Source organism: Lonchura striata, chromosome 2 (assembly GCF_046129695.1).
Source record: "Lonchura striata isolate bLonStr1 chromosome 2, bLonStr1.mat, whole genome shotgun sequence".
Lineage (NCBI taxonomy): Eukaryota > Metazoa > Chordata > Aves > Passeriformes > Estrildidae > Lonchura > Lonchura striata.
The window spans coordinates 72,129,617-72,150,948 of NC_134604.1; the positions used below are offsets into that span (position 1 = coordinate 72,129,617).

At 33.6% G+C, this 21,332-nt stretch overlaps 1 protein-coding gene across 5 annotated transcripts in view; it reads left to right on the forward strand.

Annotated features, from left to right (window-relative positions):
• Positions 1-21,332, forward strand: part of PSPC1 (paraspeckle component 1) — a 59,610-nt gene that overhangs the window by 6,609 nt on the left and 31,669 nt on the right. For 4 of the 5 annotated variants that reach the window (XR_013339499.1, XR_013339500.1, XM_021539945.2 and 1 more), the window contains exons 5-7: positions 3,062-3,146; positions 4,474-4,582; positions 20,778-20,835. Coding sequence is in view for 3 of the 5 variants with exons in the window: in XM_021539945.2 (XP_021395620.1) it covers positions 3,062-3,146; positions 4,474-4,582; positions 20,778-20,835 (252 nt within the window). In the remaining 2 variants the exon portion in view is untranslated. The remainder of the gene's footprint in view (positions 1-3,061; positions 3,147-4,473; positions 4,583-20,777; positions 20,836-21,332) is intronic. The other variant, XM_077781479.1, reaches the window with a different exon arrangement.

Consider the following 21,332-nt stretch of genomic DNA (forward strand, 5'->3'; position numbering starts at 1 on the left):
CCAAGAAAAACAGTTGAAGCATTATGCTTCCTTGTAAGCACAGGTGTATATTAGAGGTGAGGAATGTGCATGTTAATATGATCCAAGAATGCTGCTGACAGCCCTCCCTCAGCAGTTAGACACAAATTGTAATTTTGTGTGTATGCGTGACTGAGATTTGTAAAGATGGTTCAGTGCTTAAGTTACAGGTTGACTAAATCTACTGTTGATACTGTTAATATTTAACAATGCTAGTTGTGTAGTTCCAGAACTCATGCTCTTTAATTTTGTTTGAATTTTTTCACGTGTTGCCTGTACTTGAGGGCAAAGTGAGAGATTACTTTCTCTTAAATTCATGTCTTAATTATGTGTTAAACTGAGACAAGATTACAGTGGCCTCTTCATTAAGATAGAAAACCACTTAATGGAAAACATCAAGTTTGATGTGTTTTTGGATAGTAGAGGTTTTTTTAAGGACAACATGAAGGAAAAGATATTCTGCTTTTTGAATATTTGTTTAATGTCAGCTTTATATGAAAAAAGAGAGAATTATTCCTGCCATTAGAGAGCCACTAAAACATGAAAGCATGTGGCACTACTATTCTAGTGAGAAAATATGTTTATTTTAGCATATGAGGCGGTCTTTTCCCCCTCACAGTTTGGTTAGCACAGTACCTCTTTAGTATCAAATAACTCAGAATTTTCTTAAGACTGATTTCTTCTTAGTTACTTGCCAACACTTGATTTTCAGAGCTCTAGAGATTAGTAAGTACTCCTTCTGTTTTAGTCTTCTCAATTCTTCAGCATGCATGAAAATAAGGTGGTATTTTCACTTGTACTTCTTTTCAAATTAGCTTCCTCTTGTTTTTCTGAACAGTGTGGGTCTAAGTTCATGACATGCCAAGAATATTGATTATATTAATTGTATCACAGGATTGTGTAGAAAGATGCAATGAAGTTTCTAAGGAACCAGAACCTAAAATTAATACTTTTGTATCCCTGGTGCATGAAGTCAAAGATGTATTGAAGTCATTATGAAATACGAAATAAAATGTAAAATGTCATGTTTTAGTTGTGTAGTAGTTAAAAAGAAGACAGGATGAAGGATGAGCTTACTGGTCCGTATACTCTAGCAAGTGAAGGCTGTGTTAAAACATGAGAGCTAGTAGGACTGGAACTCCAGAACATGTTGGTTTGAGTACTCAGTTTTTTGTGCTGGGATATTAATTCTGAAGGTAGATTTAATTCTTTTGGTATGTGCAATTTTTCACTTTGAAGTGTCATGTTTTGACAGACTGAATCAGAAGTAATCAGTAAAGCAGAATACATATTTCCATGTGTAAGTAAATTGCATGGTATTTCTGATGTATGTACTGGTGGTATGCATCAAACATTTGTAAATATTCTCTCATAATGATGGTTAAATATATTATGAAAATACTGGAAAACATGACTGAATTTAAACAGAAGCTTAATTTTGTATCAATTATATGGAAACCTGGCATTTATTTTTCATCTTTAGAACATGAAAAATCAACAGCTAAAACTGCTTTAAAGTCTTTGTGGAGTTGGTATTCTAGCTTGTATGATTAACTTCTGAGGTGAGGGAATACTGTTACCTTCTGCTGTCTGCAATGTAGGAGGTTGAAGGTAAAACAAAGCCCTTGCCCTTTTACAAGCACAAGAAAGTGCAGAGGCTAATAATAGTGCTTTCTATTTGTTTTCTTTAAAAAAAAAGTGCTTTAGTGCAGATTTTTTCTGTTCAGAGAAAGGGCCTGTCAATCAAGAATTACCATCATTACAGGTCTTTTAATATTAATGTCTCTTGTATAGAGTCTGAACCTCTATTTCTGTGTTTTCATCTGGCTTAGTAAGGCTTTCTGCCAAGATACGGCAGTTGTCAAATGATACTGAATCATAATTTGCTATATTGTATTTTTTAACATGCTATCAATTTCCAGAAAGGCAATAAACTATGCTATGGAGAAAAATTAGGAGAACAGTGAGAAAAGTAGAGAGCTACACCTTAAGAGCAAAGGACAGAAAATGATAGTGGTAGAGAGAAAGTAGGAAATCTTGGTCCTGTGTGCACAAGAAATAGGCAATGCTGTATAAATTTGGAAGAATAAAGAACTGAAAAGTAAACATTTTAGCCCACAGTGGATAGTGTTGTGTACAAGTTTGAGGAAACTGATTTGCATAACTAAAAAGATATTTTAATTAGTATAGTAGAGAAATGCATAGATAAAATGTGCAGAACTGTTGAACTAAAGCATAAAAGGCATGCAATGAATGGTATGGGAAAATGTTGCTTGTGGTTTCTATAAATAGTATCAAGTTGCCAATATCCCATGTATTTAAACAATAAAAAAACCTACTTTTTAACAAATATTATTCATTGAAGAAAGCATAAATTTCTAGGCAGAAATCAATAATGTGACTGGTCAGCAAAAGTAATTACTGTTAGTTATGCCCTGCTTTTTAAGGGCATTTTAAGTGCTTCATAGGAGGCTATGGCTGTACCTTTTTTGTGAGGTTAAAAGAATAGTCATTTGCAAGTTGCAGTAAGCAGAGTCATGACAGATCTTCATGGAGGTTCTGACTTCATGCACCTGAAGTTCATATGGCTTCTCTTTCACTGATGTGTGCCATGTAGAGGTCTGCAGCAGGTAATGGAGAGCATAAAAGTCCATGAATATTGTAGTGGTTTTCTTAGTAGTGTGACTTTAGCAGTGTACAGCATTGTAAGAAAATTGATGCCATGTCCTAGATGTAAAACCAGGATATGATTTAAGGGATTGAGAGTTTTTTTCCTTTGCTTTGAGAGCTTGAAACTACTGTTTCCATAACCTGCTTTGGAGGCGTTGCCCATTTTGTACCTTTCTATGTTTGTAAGCCACAAATCAGGTATTTTTTTCAAATACTAGACTTAGCTTTATGGAAAGAGATGAGTTAAATGCATTGAAAATTTGGTTTAAAAACTTGAATGTTAGAACTGTAATCTGATAGTAATAACAATTTTTGTGTTGCCACATGGTTGATTGGCAGCTTTTATATTTAAATACACTTTTAATCCTGCTAGATCTCATGCGTCGTCAGGAAGAATTGAGGCGCTTGGAAGAACTCCGAAACCAAGAACTTCAAAAACGCAAGCAGATACAATTGAGGTATTTTGTCTTCCACTGTGCAGAGGTGTGGCCACTGTAGGCCTGCATGAATTTAGATATGTTAGCTAAACTTGCTTCTCAAAAGCATAATGTGTGATATTTCTGATAATATAATGCAACATAAAAGATTGTTTTCAAGTGTTGCTTGATATTTTTACTTATTTCAGGTCTGCTAATTTAGTTGTAAATTTCTGAGATTTCTAAATAGTATAGAAATGTCTTAGCCTATTTTTTTGTTTCATATTTATTTTAACATGACTGAAGCATTGCTGTAATAGATAGGAACATGCGTCTAAATTTTATGGGCAGGCAATTTGCATGTAGAATGATAGCATCAAACATATTCTAGTATGTTGAAAACAATTTTTCTTTTAGGATTTTATGCAAGTACTTGTTTTAATGCCTCTTTTAAAGTTTAAGAAAATTTCTGAGATTTCTAAATAGTATAGAAATGTCTTAGCCTATTTTTTTATTTCATATTTATTTTAACATGACTGAAGCATTGCTGTAATAGATAGGAACATGCGTCTAAATTTTATGGGCAGGCAATTTGCATGTAGAATGATAGCATCAAACATATTCTAGTATGTTGAAAACAATTTTTCTTTTAGGATTTTATGCAAGTACTTGTTTTAATGCCTCTTTTAAAGTTTAAGAAAATTTCTGAGATTTCTAAATAGTATAGAAATGTCTTAGCCTATTTTTTTGTTTCATATTTATTTTAACATGACTGAAGCATTGCTGTAATAGATAGGAACATGCGTCTAAATTTTATGGGCAGGCAATTTGCATGTAGAATGATAGCATCAAACATATTCTAGTATGTTGAAAACAATTTTTCTTTTAGGATTTGATTTATGCAAGTACTTGTTTTAATGCCTCTTTTAAAGTTTAAGAAAATAGACGTGGTCTCATCATATTGATTTATACTTTTTGTTAAATATCACAATAAATGTCAGAAAGATAAAAGGAAAGTACAAACACATCTCATAATTAAAAATCGTGTCTTTTGGCACTGTTGAAATGTTTTAATCCATAGTGGCTTCTTAAAAAACTGGAATATTTTAAACTGTTTATTGATATATAGCTGGAAGAGTACATATAGAATTGGATTGGTTTTGAAATTACTTGTACTCCAGTGAAAGAAAAACAAATCAAAACTTCAAAAGTACTCAAACTCATCAAGTTGAATAGACTAGTGCCTTGCACTATGTAAAAAGTAAATCATGGACAATTTTGTTTATATGCTTGATCTTACCTCTGAGGTTGAGTGCAAGCCTGAACAGATCAATAGACTAAGCTGAGATAATTTTGAAAAATATCCTAGACATGAAGAAGAACACAGACGTCGTGAAGAAGAGATGCTACGTCAGAGGGAACAGGAGGAATTACGACGACAGCAGGAGGGAGGATTTAAACCTAATTTCATGGACAATGTAAGTACAATTCTATGGTGAAAATCCAAATTGCAAAATAATCTTTTATTACATTATTTTTATACTAGTTATTGAACTGGCATCTTCGTGTTGGCTGTTTTCACTTCAGTATTTTCATTGTTCCCCTGAGTGAATTGCTACATACTCAGTAGTGTAGTTACTCTTTCATATGATGACATCACTCTTATTTTTCCTACAAGCTGGTGATGTAACACTTCTGTTCAGTGGAGGTGTTCAGATACTAATTTTTTTTACTTGGGAATTGAAATGTTTCTGTAAAATAGTTTTTGTAAGTGGGAGATGGTAGGAATCACCCATCCTGATGTGCCCTACCCTGCCTGAAGGTTTAAATTTTAAACCAGTTCATGCTGCTAAGATTGTTTGAATTACTGGTTTTGATTTATGCTTAATTTATTAAGAAAGTTTTTAGAAACAAAAAGGGCAATATTAATTTCATATGGAGCCTAAAATCACTCTCCCTTTTGACCCTGCATAAAGGTAGATGAGGAGAACATCCAAATCATTACTAAAGGAGATTGAAAGATTATAAAGGTGAGGGGAAATTTGTCCTCGCTATAATCTGTACGTTATTTATATTAGTAATTTAGGTATGCCTCTGAAGACTCATCCTGCAGGACTAACAAAATGGTGCTATCAGAGGAGTCATAATCTAAATTATTTTGGTCAAAGTGTATGACTTTTTTCTACTGACCAGATCAGTTCAGTGAATGCAGACTATGTTGCAAATGCTATAGTTTCTCTTGAGTACAATACCTTTTACTAGTGCAGCTACTCCTAGTGAGGAAATAATGAATAAGCAATTCAAACAATTCTTTCACATTATTAACACAACTGTAGTGTGCAGGAGGGGATTTTGCTCCCCTTCACAGGTGCAACTTCACACATCAATCAGAAATTAACTGCTACAGCTATTCCCGTGAAAGGAGAACCTGGTTTACATTCTATACCATGAAATTTTTTATAGGGTTGCAAAGAATTTATTATGTATGTTCTGAGACATCCTGAGAGATGTTAGAAAATAAATGATTTTCTGTTCTCAGAAAGACATTTTTCCCCTCATCTGCCCTTAATGTTTTTAGTAAAGATGGGGAGGAAGCAAAATAGTTCCTTTGATTTTTATTAAGAGGTGTAATTTGGTTTTGCTCACTTTGTTTTGAGGGATTTGCATCCAAAAGCAGATGGTAATTTATTTTGATATGTTCTCACTCTAAAAGAAAACTGCTTTCATCACATCTTTTCTTCAGGGAAATGAAGACCAAGAATTCAGAATTCATACTGTCCTTTAGTGTGTTCCAAATATTACTAAACATAATTGGAGAAATAGCATGTAACAGTCGTCTCATGTAATTTAGAAATAGCACTTACTGATGACTCTGTAGTGCCAAATGTGAAATTTCATTCACTTAATGTAGCATCTTTGGGGTTGCCTGACTTCCTGACCCTGTAAGCTTGCTTGTCAAATCCTCCTGGCTCTTCTGTGAGACCCGTGCTTCTTGCTGCAGAGGGCTGCAGTAATAGCAAGCTGGGGAGCCAACCCAAAGCTGTGGGATGGCAGTAGCTCCCTCAGATTCCATTGCTGTTGTGGCCTGTATTCTGCAGCTTGGAGTGGGGAAAACTAGATGATGTTGGCCACCACAGCCTTTACTGGTTTATTCTTAAATCTGTCTTGATATAAGAATATTTAGTTTCTGTGCTTCAATTGCTTGCCACAGATTGTCCATCCTTGTTGCTTATCTACATTTTTAAATTCCAAGCCCTGTATGAAGAGGAATTGTTAAAGTTGTGCTGGACTTTGCAAAAATGTAGGATGAGAAAGGAAGAAGAGTGGTTCAAATGGAAAGCATTTCAATCACTATTTTTATGACTTTTATACATCAAATTCTTTGGAGGTGAAAGGTGGAAAACTGCTTTGGAAGAGTGTAGCTTTTCCACTCTCATGCATTACTGAAATTGTGTTCATCTGGACCTAATTAATACACTGCAAGAATATATAGATGTAGTTTTGCAGTAACGACCCTACCAGAAATGTTTTAACTTGTATTTAAAGGACTATACAGTACAGGTATTTTTTTTTAAACATCATATGAAATTGAAGTGTCATATACAATGATACATGAAAATATGTAGTCTCAGGACTAGTCTTTAATATTCTGGTTATGTCTTGACTTAGGCTTTACTTCTAATGCTCTTTAAACTTTAAAAGAGGAAAAATGGAAACAAAATGGCAAGTGATGTGTTTACTTTCTTTAGCAACAGTTTCTAATCAGGGCAGCTGTGTGGCTGAGCATGCCTATCATTTTATAAATGCTTGTTTTAATATGTTTTTAGATAACTGTAATTATATAGTGTGAATGGGAATTGAAAAAGCCTTTGCATTTTGCAGTAGAATAAAACTAAGGCTCTTCTGGAGATTGCAAAATGACACATAAAATCTGATTTCAACTTAGAATTTCTTAAACAACTAATAAATTTTTATTTGTTCTTACTAGTACTCGTTTACTGTGAACAGATTGCATCTTGCACTTACTTCTACTCTCAGATTACCACTGTACATATATTGAGAAAGTGATTCTCTATTTTCAGAGCTTGAAAGTTGACTTTTGGTGAGAATTGCATTTTTTGATGCTGTTGGATACTTTTTTACCGTATCAAGTCTTGATAAACTCTTCTGGCATTACACTTAAAACATATTGAAATCTTCTGCCAAAAATGTATTTAGAAGGACAGTAATAATTGTTTCTAATCATTGTTTTTGTTTCTTAAAAGCTTTGAAAAGTAAGCTTCCTTCACTTATACCCTATCTCTTTTTACTGGTCAGTATAAAACAGGAAGATAAATGGTAAGTGCAATGGCAACCACAGTTGGACCCTCTCATGTAAGGCTGCAGTATTAGGCTTTCCCATTGGAAATTTCTATCTGTATCTTTTTCCTAACTCATTAAACTTGGATTTTTAAAAAGTACAACTACTTTTGAAAGACATCTTGTAATCAACTTTAATGCAGCTAACAGTTACTTGATTTTGATAGATGATAACAATATTTTCTGTGAGAGGATTTCTTTTCCTGAAGCTTTATTGCTGGTGATGATGAACGTTAGAAATTCGATTGCATTGATTGTTAATCTAATGAGCAGCCTGATGATGCTTAAACAATTTATTAATATAGTTGTGTGATGTCTACTAGATACATTATGAATAAACACTTTCATATTGTTTAAGGTTTTGCCCTTCCTTTCTAAAAGTCAGTTAGTTGAAATGTGCTGTTACAGTTCAATAATATATATGCATTCTGATTTCACAGTAGCTTAATTGGGAAACTAATTTTCCAGTAGTATTTTGCTAATTTTTATTTTGCACACATTCTTCTGGCTGAAAGAGAAACTTGATGATGGTGATTTATTTTGCAACAGCAGAAATATTTTTTAAATAGAAAATACTTCTGAGTGCCAGTAATACATTAATTACTCAGACATGTAGTGGTTATTATCCAGTTATGGATGGCTTGCTTTGTTTTACATTGTTGAATCTCAATCACAGGCATTCTACAAAATAATTCCTGTTCCAAGACCTGCTTTTATTTGTGTCAGCAACTTAGTGTCTTGGATTTAGTGTATTAAAATAGTTTCTACGTGTCTAAAGCAGAGACCAAAAATATGTAAGAGTTGTAGCCCTGGTTTTGTGTGGATGGATTTACATCTGCAGTAACACTGTGAAATGGTGTTGGGTGGGTATTGTATTTAGTGAAACAATAGATGCAATACCAGCCTTAAACTTAACCTCTATTCTTACTGGTAGTTTGAAGAGGGAATTGAGATTTTTTGACATCCTTGCCCACTTCCCTCCAATGAAAACCCCTTTTTGAATGTGTAAGGGGCTGTTTCCTGGGAGTTAATCAGTTTCAATTTCTGAATGCTTGCTATTTTTTTCATGTAAGACTTAGTACATTTAATACTTTTCTTCTGAATCTCATAGTCTGTTCAGGAATTATTTCTAGATGTTGTTTTGTTTTCCTTTAGTTTTCCTTGCAGAAGCATTGCTCTCAAGTATGTTGAGTAATTATCAGCATAAAATGTCAGCTACTAAAGCAGTGCAGATACTTCAAGAGCAGGGATTGTAGTGGACTTGGATCAAAAACTGTAAGACAGATGAGAGCAAGAAGGTAAAAAAGCACATTGCAGAACAGCAGTGATGTTTATAGCTTCAGGAATGCCATCACAACATAGTTTTTGTTCTAAGAGTTTGGTCCTTTGGAGCAGTTTATAAATGTTTTCTCACTGTTTGGAGCCCTATTGAGGCATGTTTTATCCCTCACTTCTAAGTTCACTTGCAAGTTAAGCATTAGGCATATTTTAAACAAGACTGTCAGATTTCCTTGAACTTCAGTTATTCAGGACTAGATTTTTGCACTTCTTGCCTGTTTAAGTTAATAGAACTGTATTTTGATCCTATCTTCTCATAGCATTGTGCTCAAAAGCTCCAGTAATTTAAGCAGTTAGAATTCTCACTGAATGGTAAATTGTTTCTTACCTAACTCAAAACTAAACTAAGACAGATTCCCAATAATAAATTAATGAAACATTTCTAAGAATCTTTTAAAATTTGATAAGTTTTCTAACAATTAATGTTGGTTATCTTATCCTGACAACCTCATATACTTGATGAAGCTAACAGTGGTGAAGTTGTTTGAGTTCATAAGAAAAAAGTCTCAGTTTCTTGCTGCTTTATAAAAGCTCTTCTGTAGAGCATGATTGGGCGTGACAAATTGGAATGCAGTCCAGGTATACGTAGTTCATATGTGACACCTTAAAGGCTTTTTAAGGTAAAACTGACTTGGAAAAAGACAAATCATAAATGCACCAACCTGACAAAATACTCCTGCTTTTCTTGGCAGTGGTTTTACTTCAGTGATCAAGTTTCTTCCTATGCATAAATCAACATAGGATAGACCTTAGAGCAAGCATTCTATAAATAAGCAGTTTGTGTTTTTGTGTGCAGTCCTAGTTCTGGCCATAGCACTAAATTATGTTTGTTTTTTCATGAGTGATACACATCAGTAGACAGATTTTTAAGTCATGCATTTCTTCTGTTCCTTGGTGTTTCAGATGCTTTGGGCAAAAAGAATATTTCCTTAACAAGCCTTAAATTATTCAATTTATATTATTTTCAGCAACTAAATAAATTCTTTTCAGCTTTTAATTACATTGTCAGGTAGAAACTATTTAACTGTCATATCTGCTTTTAATATGAAAAGACATTGCATGAAAATTAATGCAGATCTTCAGTTTATCTTTTTGTAACGTATTATGTGCTTATATACATAAATGAAGGTGTTTGTGGAATAAGTTTTTAGTTGTATTTCATTACTATTTTAGGATGGTTCATAATTGATTTTCTAGGTCATGTTTTTATGTATGTCAAGGATGCTACTTAATGTTTCAGTAACAGAAAGTAATTGTTACAATCATATATTTCATTTATAACTATATTTCTGTATGTGTGAACTGTGAGTATTTAAGCAATGTGATATTTTTGTATTATATTTAGGAGACTAATCCTTTGCTCTGTTGCAGTCATCTTCTAACATTTGCACAAAGTGCTTTGGAAAATACTAATGTACTTTACGTGAACTCACAAGTAGAACAAGTGACTATTTACAAGTAATTTTTATACTTCAGTGTGCTGTCAAATGTGCAGTAATCTCCAATATGAATTTAGGTGTTGTACTGCTTTTAAACTTCCCAAATTTGTTCTTTTCTACGGTAATTGATAGAGAATTTTCTGTCCATATTCCTTAGATTATCTGGTTTTGTTTATAACCTTACTTTCTCTCAGTAATGATGATCAAGAAGCTAAAATAACACTTTCCAGATGCTGCTTACGTAATGGTAAAATGACATTAGTTGTTTGTCTCAGTGTTTCATGAGGCCTCAGCTGCAGCAGATGCCATTTTTATTTAATTATTGATAGAAAGACCTCAAATGCATCTGTGCTTGTTTATAGAATACTCCATTTGCGTACTTAACTTTTGCTGTTTTATGGATAAAAATGAAAAAATCTAATTTAGAGCAGATTTTATACGTCTATTCTGTATTTTACTATTATTTCTGAAAATTGTTGCTGCTCACAATTTAAATGAAATCTTCTTATTCAACTTAAATTACTCAGAGTTCTTCAGTTTTTCATAATCTGACAAGCAAGACTACTTAGAAATTATATAAGTTAAAACAATTCTTTATTGGTGTGTTTGATAAATGCTGTATGTATTTGAAGAAGCTAAAATTAATGTTTGCCTTAATAATTTTCATTTTTTCTTCCTCAGCTACTGGAGTTAAGTTTGACTTGAAGTTTGTACACATATTTACCCAGACTAAGAAGAAACTAATTTTCAGTTTCAGTTGTCTGCTTGGTACCTATTTTGGACTCACTCACTCTCTAAATCCTGAGATCTTGCTTGGTGGCACTGAGACTTGCAACCAAAATAAGTTCCTCTGCATAGAACAGTTTGTCTTTGTTCAAGGGATCTGTGTTTAAGGAAAGAATAAAACCCCCAAGAAGCAATAAGTGAGATTTCTCTAGAAATAGTATTTTTTCATGTGAGGAAGCCTGTTAATTGGTCTGTTGCATATTGTGAAGGAAGCCTTTTTAGTGTCCTGTTTCTGTCTCTCAAGCCAGTGCTTTCCAAGTAGTTTTTCTTCTTAAATGTGACCTTTTGATTAGCCTCTAGCATTTGCCTTCAGTAGCTCTTACAGAGCAGAAAATGGTAATAGTGATAATGCAGTAAACTGATAGAAATAGAAATAAACGTAAATTAACATAGTGCTGTTGCCTGTCTATTGATACCAAGATGTTATTTTTTAAATTAAAATATTTATTATTTTTCTTGTGAATATTCCACAAACCTCCTTGTCAAAGTAGTTTTTTCTTATTACTGGAGGTTGTGCTTGTTTTCAATTATTAAATCTTCCATGAGGAAAACAGGCTTTAAATCTGTTACTTCTGTCTTCCATCAAGTACACTTTAATTGAGCAAAGATTGGGTATTACTTTCCAAATTAATTAGCACTTTTAATAAAGCATATATTTTGGTAAGAAGATGAGTTTTGGTAGAGCTGTTTTGTAACTCTTCAGATGTGGAGTTCAGTAGAAACTTAAACCTAAAGAGGCAGGTATATCTGTGGTTTGCTATTCAAAGATGTTTCTGCCTTAACATAATCTTAAAATCATAGCGTGGTTTGGTTTGGAAGGTGTCATTAAAGGTCATCTAGTTCATTGCCTCCTGCAATGAGCAGGGGCATCTTAAGCTACTTTAACTTGTTCAGAGCTCCATCCAGTCCTTAATGTTTCCAGGGATGGGGTATCCACCACCTGCCTGGGCAACTTGCTCCGGTATTTCTTTGGCATCATTGTAAAACTTCCTTCCTTCACCTAATTGGAATACCGACTATTAGTTTAAAACTATCACCCTGTGTCCTGGCACAGGCCCTGCTGAAACATTTGTCACTGTTATGATTTCCTGCAGTGGCTAATGGAAGAGTGTTTGTATTAGTTTTGTTCTGTACATGACATGAAGCTCTTACTACAGGTCCCAAACACAGTTTGGGTTATCTGCTTGTGACAGGATAGCTAGTAGTTTTCTCTTCTAAGAAAAAGACAATATAATGTTGAAATTAGATTCTTCAAGCTTTATCTTCCTACATACTTCTGGGTTTTATAATACTTTTGAAATGTTATTTCCTTAGAGTCTTCCTGTTTGTTTCCCCCACCATTTCTGAATTATTAAACATTTGTTTTAACTATAGGGGAGCTTCTGAGTTTAGATATGGACCAGCTATTCATGTTTATCCCTATTGATTGGGTGGTCCCCATTGAGTGTCATAATTCTGACCTTTGGGTCTATTGTATGTAAATAAAATAGTAGTTTTTGTTGGATGGTTTTGATGAAACCAGACAGTGTAGCTTAAGACTGTATGGACTTGGATTAGGGTATTTAGATAGAAAGCTATGTTTCTCAATCTGTTTGGATTTATTCAGATGACCAGTTTTTTACATTTTTGATGGAAATACTTGAATTTTCTGATAGAATGTATTTTCATCAGTCAGTACTTTGTTCAAATGACAAGCGTCTTCCTCATTCAAGTCTGCCTCATGTTGCTCCAGTTCTACAGGAAATGGCCTACAAGTTGTGTAAAATAACTGTGGAGCTTGGCTTCCTTTAGAAAGTTTCACTGATGTTTCTCTGTTTATATTTTCTTATGTTTTAGTGTGCTGTATGTGTGGACGGGCCATAAGTTAATTGGAGAAATCTTAAACATTGAACTATTCTGGTTGTAAGCAATATCCATAATATCTATAAAAGACACTCTATGGGTGCTAAAAGTTTTTCCTACAGGACCACTTTGTAGGATTGACAGACTTTGGATTTCAGCTTCCTTTTAACAAATACTTGCATATTCTATTTACTTTGCAAATCAAATTAATTATGAGTTAACAACTACAGTTGGACTGGCTTTTATGTTATAATTTATTTGGCATATATAATATCTACTTGGTGAGGAAAAATTTATAATAGAGAAGTCTGGCAAGGGGTCATATTTAGTGCACTGTGGCTATAACTAGTGGTGCTTTTAAGGTGATTTTGCAGTCTTATAGTTGACACTTCTAAGAAGTAGATTTTCACTTAAACATAAAGGGTATTCTTGGCTGATTAATTTATCTTCTAAGTAAACATTGATGACTTTCACTACATCTTATCATTGAATCTTGCCTTTGGGGAAAACTCTTTTTTACTCCATCCAGTGTTCACTCTTAAATATTTGTATAGATTTCGGGTTTGTACAGGGAAAACATAACAATTTGGGAAATCTAAAATGCAGCATCGTTCTAGAACACCTGATTTTCAGTTAAGTATTTTAGTGTGTTTCTGCATGAGGGTAGAGTTAGTTCAGTTTTTGTTACCAGTTAAGCAGCCCTCCAAGTCCACCCCACCATGGTAAATAGTGGAGTACATCTTAAATAATTTCTTCAGCTCATATAAAACCAGAATAATTCTAAGATGAAATGCTCTAATGTGCCTCCAAAGATGTGAATATATTGTGAATGTAGTGTAATTGTTACATGTCTCAGTTGTGAACTTGGTGATGTGCTGTGTATTTCTTCTAAAAAGTACTTCAGTGGGTAAGTAAACAGTAAAGTGCCTTTGAAAAAATATTTTTATTATGTTCAGCTGTTGATTTGTATTTAATTCATATTTTTAATTTTTCAACTGTTACTGAAAAAAAGGAAGCTAACAGAAATGGGAGAATTTTTTTTATATTTTGGTTCCATGAATCTAAGGTGGCTCCTAAATACAGCAGATCCAGATTAATTGGCAGAATTGAAAAAGTTGCTATTAAAGGAATTGATATAATGGGATCTCATTTTTCAAAGGATTTCCAAATCTCTTGGAAGGTGGTTATCTTTTCTAAGGACCTTTGTCATGTGAAAATTATTTCTGAATTTTAGCTAAAAATATTTGAGAAGCAGAGCTTTACCTCTCTCGTAAGTCTTAGTTGTTAAATCAAGGGGAAGATTTGCCAGAATACCTCTTCACTTGTTTTCTCTCGAATCATCAAAAACAAAGGCATTTGGAAAAGTATCCTCCTTTGCAGTTCATATACAGTGAACAGATGATGTAATGATGATTGGAGGCATGGAATTAAAATATTTTGATTTTGTTCCTAGCTGCTGTATATATATGCAGGTTGTTTAGAGCCTGATTTTGCTTTCTGTGTACCTTTTTTTTGGATGATGAATAACTTTTATCTCAGGTTATGAGAAAATGAAATAAATTTTTGTCAGTTTTATAGATATTTTATGTACAATGTTTTACGGTATTTTAACAAATGAAAATAAGAGAGGTGGGAGAAAAGCTCACAAATTATATTAATGCAGTGGCTTAAATGCAATATTAAAATTCAGTGAAGGAGCAAGTAACTACAATACAAAATAATGAAGCAGAATATACATAAATTGCAATATGGAACCAAGTTCTATAATCAACACAATAGGTTCCATGGTATATCTTAGCTTCTTTTAGACTATTTTCTTTCTTGTTAATAAGTTAGACTGTAATTTGAATTTTGAGCTGTAATACATTCTGAAAGTATGAGTTCTTGTGTAAAACAAAGCTGTTACTTTGGTGTGTATTAAATAGTATTGTCTTTAACCTTCAGAATTAACCTTGTCTTTAATCTTTAGGACTATTAAATGTTGCTGGTTAGTGATATATCCCCTAAAGGTCTTGCTATTGAGAGTCATGTTAGTGCAATTAAACTACTTTCGTTTCCAAACTGTCAGTTTAAACCTGACTTCAACATCATGTGAGGATTGATGTATTGAAAAGGAGCTAACTTTAGTTCAGATTGGGTTTTGCATCCAGCTGTAAGATGGCGAATGAAAAAACCCAACCATTCTGGGAGGCTCAGAGTGGCTTAACAGTTTACTGTAAAAGTATTTTTAAATAATAACCTCAATTTACATTGCTAAATACATTTGAGGAGTTTTAATTGGGTGTTCTTTGTCTCTGGGCTTTAGCTGTCAAGGACTATCCTTGGCAACCGATGCAGAAGGAAAATGAGATCCCACAGGAGTTGAAGACTTTTTGTTCTCAGAACTAAAAGAAGAGAACAAAGATGTAGGGCATAAAGGTTTTTCACAAATATATCCCTATACTTTTGCTGTTAGTTTTGAAAGAAATTCCCCTCTTCAAATAACATTGATACTTCCTTTGCAATCTTACTGAAATGACAGGAATACTTAAGAAATATGCTGGAATGGTAATAATTTTTTTTCTGTAATTGTAGTTTTTGCTACCATTAGGAGCATTTTCCCAGTTTGTAGCATTTACTGGAATATGTCTGTCTGATTGTATTTCATGCAATTTGTATTCCTGATTTTACCTATGTGATACTTTTTTAATGTTGAGGGTTTTTAATGTTGCAACTTAATAGCCTTCTTAGTATGTTTTTTCAAAGACTGAGTCCTGGTGACAGCTATTAAACCTAAATAAATTTCTTTTCATTAGGATTGCTACTTAAAAACAGGATTCTATAATTTACTGCATGCTATATGTTTTATAGCTATGTTTACTATAGTTGTTACCTAGTTTAATGCATTTGTGTAGATTTGTGTGAAGTAAGAGAGTTTATATTTTTTTAGACTCTTGAGTGAGCACTATCACTCAGTTCCTAGAGTTTTGAGTAGTTTAGGCTGGAAGACATTTTTGGAATCATCTAGTATGATGCCCAGCTCGGAGTAGGGATCAGCTCTGACTTCGGTGCTCAAGAGGACATACAAATCTTGGATTTTGAAAGATCAGTATTTTTCATGTAAAATTTCTGCTGTTGTATATTAACTGTGTGGGGATATTGTAACTTTTGGATCTTACATAGAGATCTTAATTGAGGAACAAACCAAAGAGGGAGGGGTGACAAGACGGGTGGATGGAAGAGAAACCTTTTATTATTTTAACTTCTTACTGCCACTTAACTTCCAGTGCACTTGTCATTGGAGTGAAAGAGTAGACTATTCTGAGGAAAAAAAAAACCAAATAATGCATAATCATAAAAGCGTCCCCCAGATTCTAGTTCTAACTAACTGCTAGTTCTGCTAACTAGCAGCTTTAATAACTTGTATGATTTATGTCATTAAAATATAGATGTCTTTCAGTAAGTTACAATTTAAGTAAGGTTTAAGGGCCTTATGCTTCATTAAGAGGTCTTTGGAAATAATTTTTCTAGAAGAAACTTAATGAAATCACACTAGAACAGAGTAATAAATTCTAGTAAGAGGTACAGAAATGTCATACCTGTTTTCACAAATATATCATCTGTTAGAGAATAAAGTTCAGTTTTCATGTTAATGAAAAAAAGTGAGAATCAGCAGCATTGTTAACTACACTTTGCTCTACATACACAACCTAGATAAAGTGCTAATTAAACTATTAATTTTCAAGTTTATGGGGAAAGTGTTTTTTTTCTTGCTAAGGCATTTTTTAGATGCCATGTCTTAGCATTATTGTGGTTACTATACTATGAAAGGTAAGTAAATAGCTGCATGTTTTTCTGGCCACAAACCATTGAAAACTGTATGGTCTGCCATCATAATGATTCTGAGATATCTTGATTTTTTGCTGTTCTAAAATTTTCCTTGCCATATTTCATTCATACCATAATTTTTGACAGTTTTGTTACCATAAATATTGCATCACTTGGAGACAAGAAAAATTTTTGCTGGGTTAGCGCAATTGCAAGGGCTATTTTTAAGGAAAAAAGTAGCACTGGTTTGTCAGTTTAAAAAGTCACATTTATGACTATTTGTATTTTTACTTGCAGTGTGACCTGTATCAATTCTTAGGTGTTTTTCAAACTATTTAGTTTCATGGTTTTGTAGAACATTTAAAAATAGTGTTATATATTTAAAAAACTCAGAGGAATCATCTTGGCTGTTCTCTGTATATTTAGACTGCTGTATCAGTGGTGATAAGAGGTGTAAGAACACAGCACATGATACCTCAAATACTTTGGAAAACTGCTTTCAAGTACTTGGTAAAAAGGGGAGAATCTATACTATGTTAAATGTTAATACATATTTTGAAAACTTGAGTGTACTCATTATTTTGGTGTAGATCTACTTTTTACATCTGACATTAAAATTAGTTGGCATTGTGAGAAATACAATTTTTAATGTAATGTAATTAGTATAATCCTATAGTTGCCATCATAGCAGTTTTTCTAAAAGATTACTCAGATGCATTAGACCTTTTTGAAGGTTGTCTGCTTTAGTGAGTTCTGAAGTATTTTACAAGACTCCTGGCAACAAATAATTTGGAACGGTGTGAGTTGTGTAAACAGTGCTTTTACAATTGGACATTTTTTGTTTGCTGAGTTTGTCTTTTTAATGATGTTTTTTTTCTGATTTTCACAAAATTTAACTTATGCTTTTCTGCACATTCTTTGTCTTATGGCTTTCTTTTTTCTCTGTAATAGCATATCATCTATTTTTCTTGTTTTCTTCCTGTTAAGATTGTTTTCCCAGGTGTGGGTGACTTCAGAGGTTCCTAATCATTCTACATATTTCTCTCTTAAGAGTTTTGCCCTGTTCTCGTGCTGCTCAGTTTTAACTCCCTGTTGTGGGTAGTTATGGGTGGCTTTGGGGAAGGGGCTGAAGTAGGCTGTTACTGAACAGAAGAATGGGAAAGTCATATAGTGAGAAAAAGCAGCTTTGAGAAGGTAACATTATTGTTACTAAGCTCTGCAAAAGGCTTGAGTATCTGAAAATGAAATTCTCAGATAGGCTGGAATTACCAACCAGGAGTGGTTCATCTATTGTGTTTAACTGCCTGTTGGTATTCCTTTCTGTTATGTGTTGGGCAAAACCCATGGGACTAGTTGATCTAGCTTACCTGTAGTAACATGTATTTGCTCACATAGTAAAGAGCTGTCTAGGACCTGATTTGTGTGTGACAGGACTGAATGTTTGTTACCACACAGGACACCTCCAGATAGAATTTTTGACCATCTAATGACATAAATGATATGTACTGCAGGTTAATGTTTGAAATTGAGTATTTTCTCTGACAGGAAGTGTAAACTTGCTAATTCTGTGTTATGAGTACAGAAGAATTGTCCTGTGCTGAAAAGTCAAAGGAACGTGATATATTTTGTACATGCATCAGTTAGAAATAATTATAAGCTGCAACAGCATCTTAATCTTGCAGACATGTTGATCAAGTAGTAGGCAGCAGAGACCTTAAGGCACATTTATGGGTCTTGATTTTATCCCTGAAATGTTTTTTATGTTGTAGTAATTCAACACGGAATTTAAAGCTAAAAAATGGCAAATAATTACCTAATGTTTTTTCTTACAAATGTTAAACTAGACTAAACATAAGTAGGTTCTACCCATCTTTGTACTTCAGTTAACTGAAGACTGCTATCATTTCAAGACGGGGAAAAATGGTTGATTGCTAGGAAGAAGACTAGTGTGTTTTTTAAAGAAAGTCTACATCAGAGCTTGCATATGCTTCTGTCCTTTACAAAGAAAACAATTTAAGTTCTAGTAACTAGTGCAGCCTTACAGCTCTGTACTTAGCATCCTTATCTAGCCGGTATAGTGCTTAGCCTCGCCTTATGGCACTTGTCACATTAAAAAAATACCAACCAACTTGCAGTTGAACCTGAGATGAATCAAGGAAGATTTGTGCCTACTGTAAAGTCTGGTCCTTTGCTTTGCAATGAAAAAGTTTCTCACAACTGTTCCAGGCATGCCTGCTTGTCACGCAAAGCATATAGGCATGCACCTATGCACAGAATCTGACTAGTGTAAACTGATAGCCACAGTGTTTCCCTATCCTTTTGGGCTAGGGACTGACAGTAGGGATCATATACCACTTTCCCTTCTGCTTCCTGATGTCAAGAATGAGGTGTACAAGCAGACTGATAATCAACATGGTTGTATGCTGATTTGTGACTAACTAATGTCAAGTTTATGGGTATGGTTGATCCCTGTGGGGCTGCTGATTTTACTTAAAATGTCAATTGATGCTGCTGTGAAAGGCCTGTCAGAGTAGCTGCATGTTCTCTAATAGATTTTTAATGTGGGTTCTAGGTTAGAGGAATAGATCTTCCTTAGTGTTCCATCAATGGCCTTTTTGGCTGGACTTTTAAGCCTCCCTGTGTCTTCTAGTTACCAGACCTTATTTTTCTGCTCCACATTAATGCATATTCTTTTGAAAACAGTGTGTACTCTTCTTATGTTAAGTAGTTTTTCTAGGTTAACATGAGTTATTACAAACAAAGTTGTTGACTTGAGAGCTCTTAATCATGTATCTCAGGGCAATTTCCTATAATAGGATATTTAGGTAAAACTGTTGGTTCTTTTCTGTCAGATAGTGGTGTCTGCTGCTTCAAGTGGCTGAAGATAGAAGACTCATGTTTGGCATCCCAAATATGATTGACCAAGCCAGACTTCTCTGAACCTGTACAAATGCAATGAATGTATTTTGATTTATTATTGTTTCCATGTAAAAGTTGCTTATAGACTGTTTTAGTTGCCTAGTATGTGGATTTCTTTTCAAAGTGCATATGAACTTAGGCCCTTAAATCATAAGTGGAATGACTTTTCACAATGAGGTAAATTGTTTCAATTTTCTTATTTTTAGCACATGTGTGTTTGTTTTCTCAAGAGCAGAATACTTGTTAATATTCCTGTAGAAAATTAAGGAGAATTTTTTTAATAAATGTCTTTAGGTTTTGTTTTGAATTGTGAATCTGTTTCTATTTTTTTTTTTTTATGTAAACAGTAATCCAAAAATCCCTTGGAATTGTCTCTGATAGAGTATTTTGTTTTCCCCTAAGTGATTTTTTTTCCTCTTTGGGTATCCTTTGAGTGTTGTTTCACAGCAGGCCGGGATTCTTGTTCAGTAGTGTAAGAAATCTTTTGCTGTTGGGTGACTGACCATCAGTTGAATCTGGATCAGTTTGATGTGTTGTCTGTTTAGTTTAAATGCATGTTACAGTTTCTGGTGACACTATAGTTTTGTGCTGGTTTTAAAAGGATGGTCAGTATCTGAACTAACATCAATAGCAAAGTATAATTCATTAAAAAAATATATCTCCTTCAAATTAAATTAAAACTATTTGAACAATGATGAATTGGTAGGTTGAATTTATATACTGTAATATAATACATCAGAGCTTTGTTTTCAATCAACACAAATATTTTTGAGTCATGAAATCAGGTTGAGTATTATTGAACCACTTGGCCTTTAGGCAAGTATTGTAATAAGATCTGTTTGTTTACAGGTAAAATAGAAAAGTATTTATTAATTTAAAACACTCCATAAAGATGAATTCATTTGTGGTTGATCACATAACTATTTGAGAGCTTTAGACTGCTCATAAATGAAACTTGGGATATTTAATCTTTATTATGCAAAAATGTACAGCATTGTTACATTGAACTTATTCATCCCTTTGATGTTATAAAAACCAGGAGTGTAATTAATGTCTTTCCTTGCACTGTTTTTAATCAATGGAAACTTTTGAAACTGTAACATTTTTATTTTCATGGAGTAAATAGGAATGTTTTAAGTTCTAAGAATGATAGGTTGACCATGAAAACTATGTTTACTTTCAGAGAGAACAGGAAATGAGAATGGGTGATATGGGTCCTCGTGGAGCAATAAACATGGGAGGTAGGGATCTGAAGGAAAAAGGCTTCTCTAATGTAAAGTTTTTTTTCTTTGGGACTGTACATATTACTCAAGCACTATTAAATAGTGACAACTGGTAAAAAAAGGAGTAAGCAATATTAGGAAATAAGGAACCCCAACATATATTTTGCTTTCAAGCAGCCCCTCCCCCCCTCCCTGTATCTTTATTTTACTCCTTTAACTACATGGCAAAAAAATAATGTGCAAGTTAAGGGAAACAAAAATAAGGGACAAGTGATGCTCTGGGAGTTATCTGCTACAAAAGAAGAATTTTATGTTAAAAAAATATTTGGCATTATTTTGGAGGGACCACCTATTTGAAGAAATTATGACTGCAATTGCATGTAAATGATATAGAGGTCAAAACTGGCAACTTCTACATATATATACTTGGTGTGGTAAATGAATAATGTGCTTGGTGTTCCACCTGTTTCCTCCAAGTCTCTTATTTGCAAATATTCTCTGTTAGCTTTTGCAAC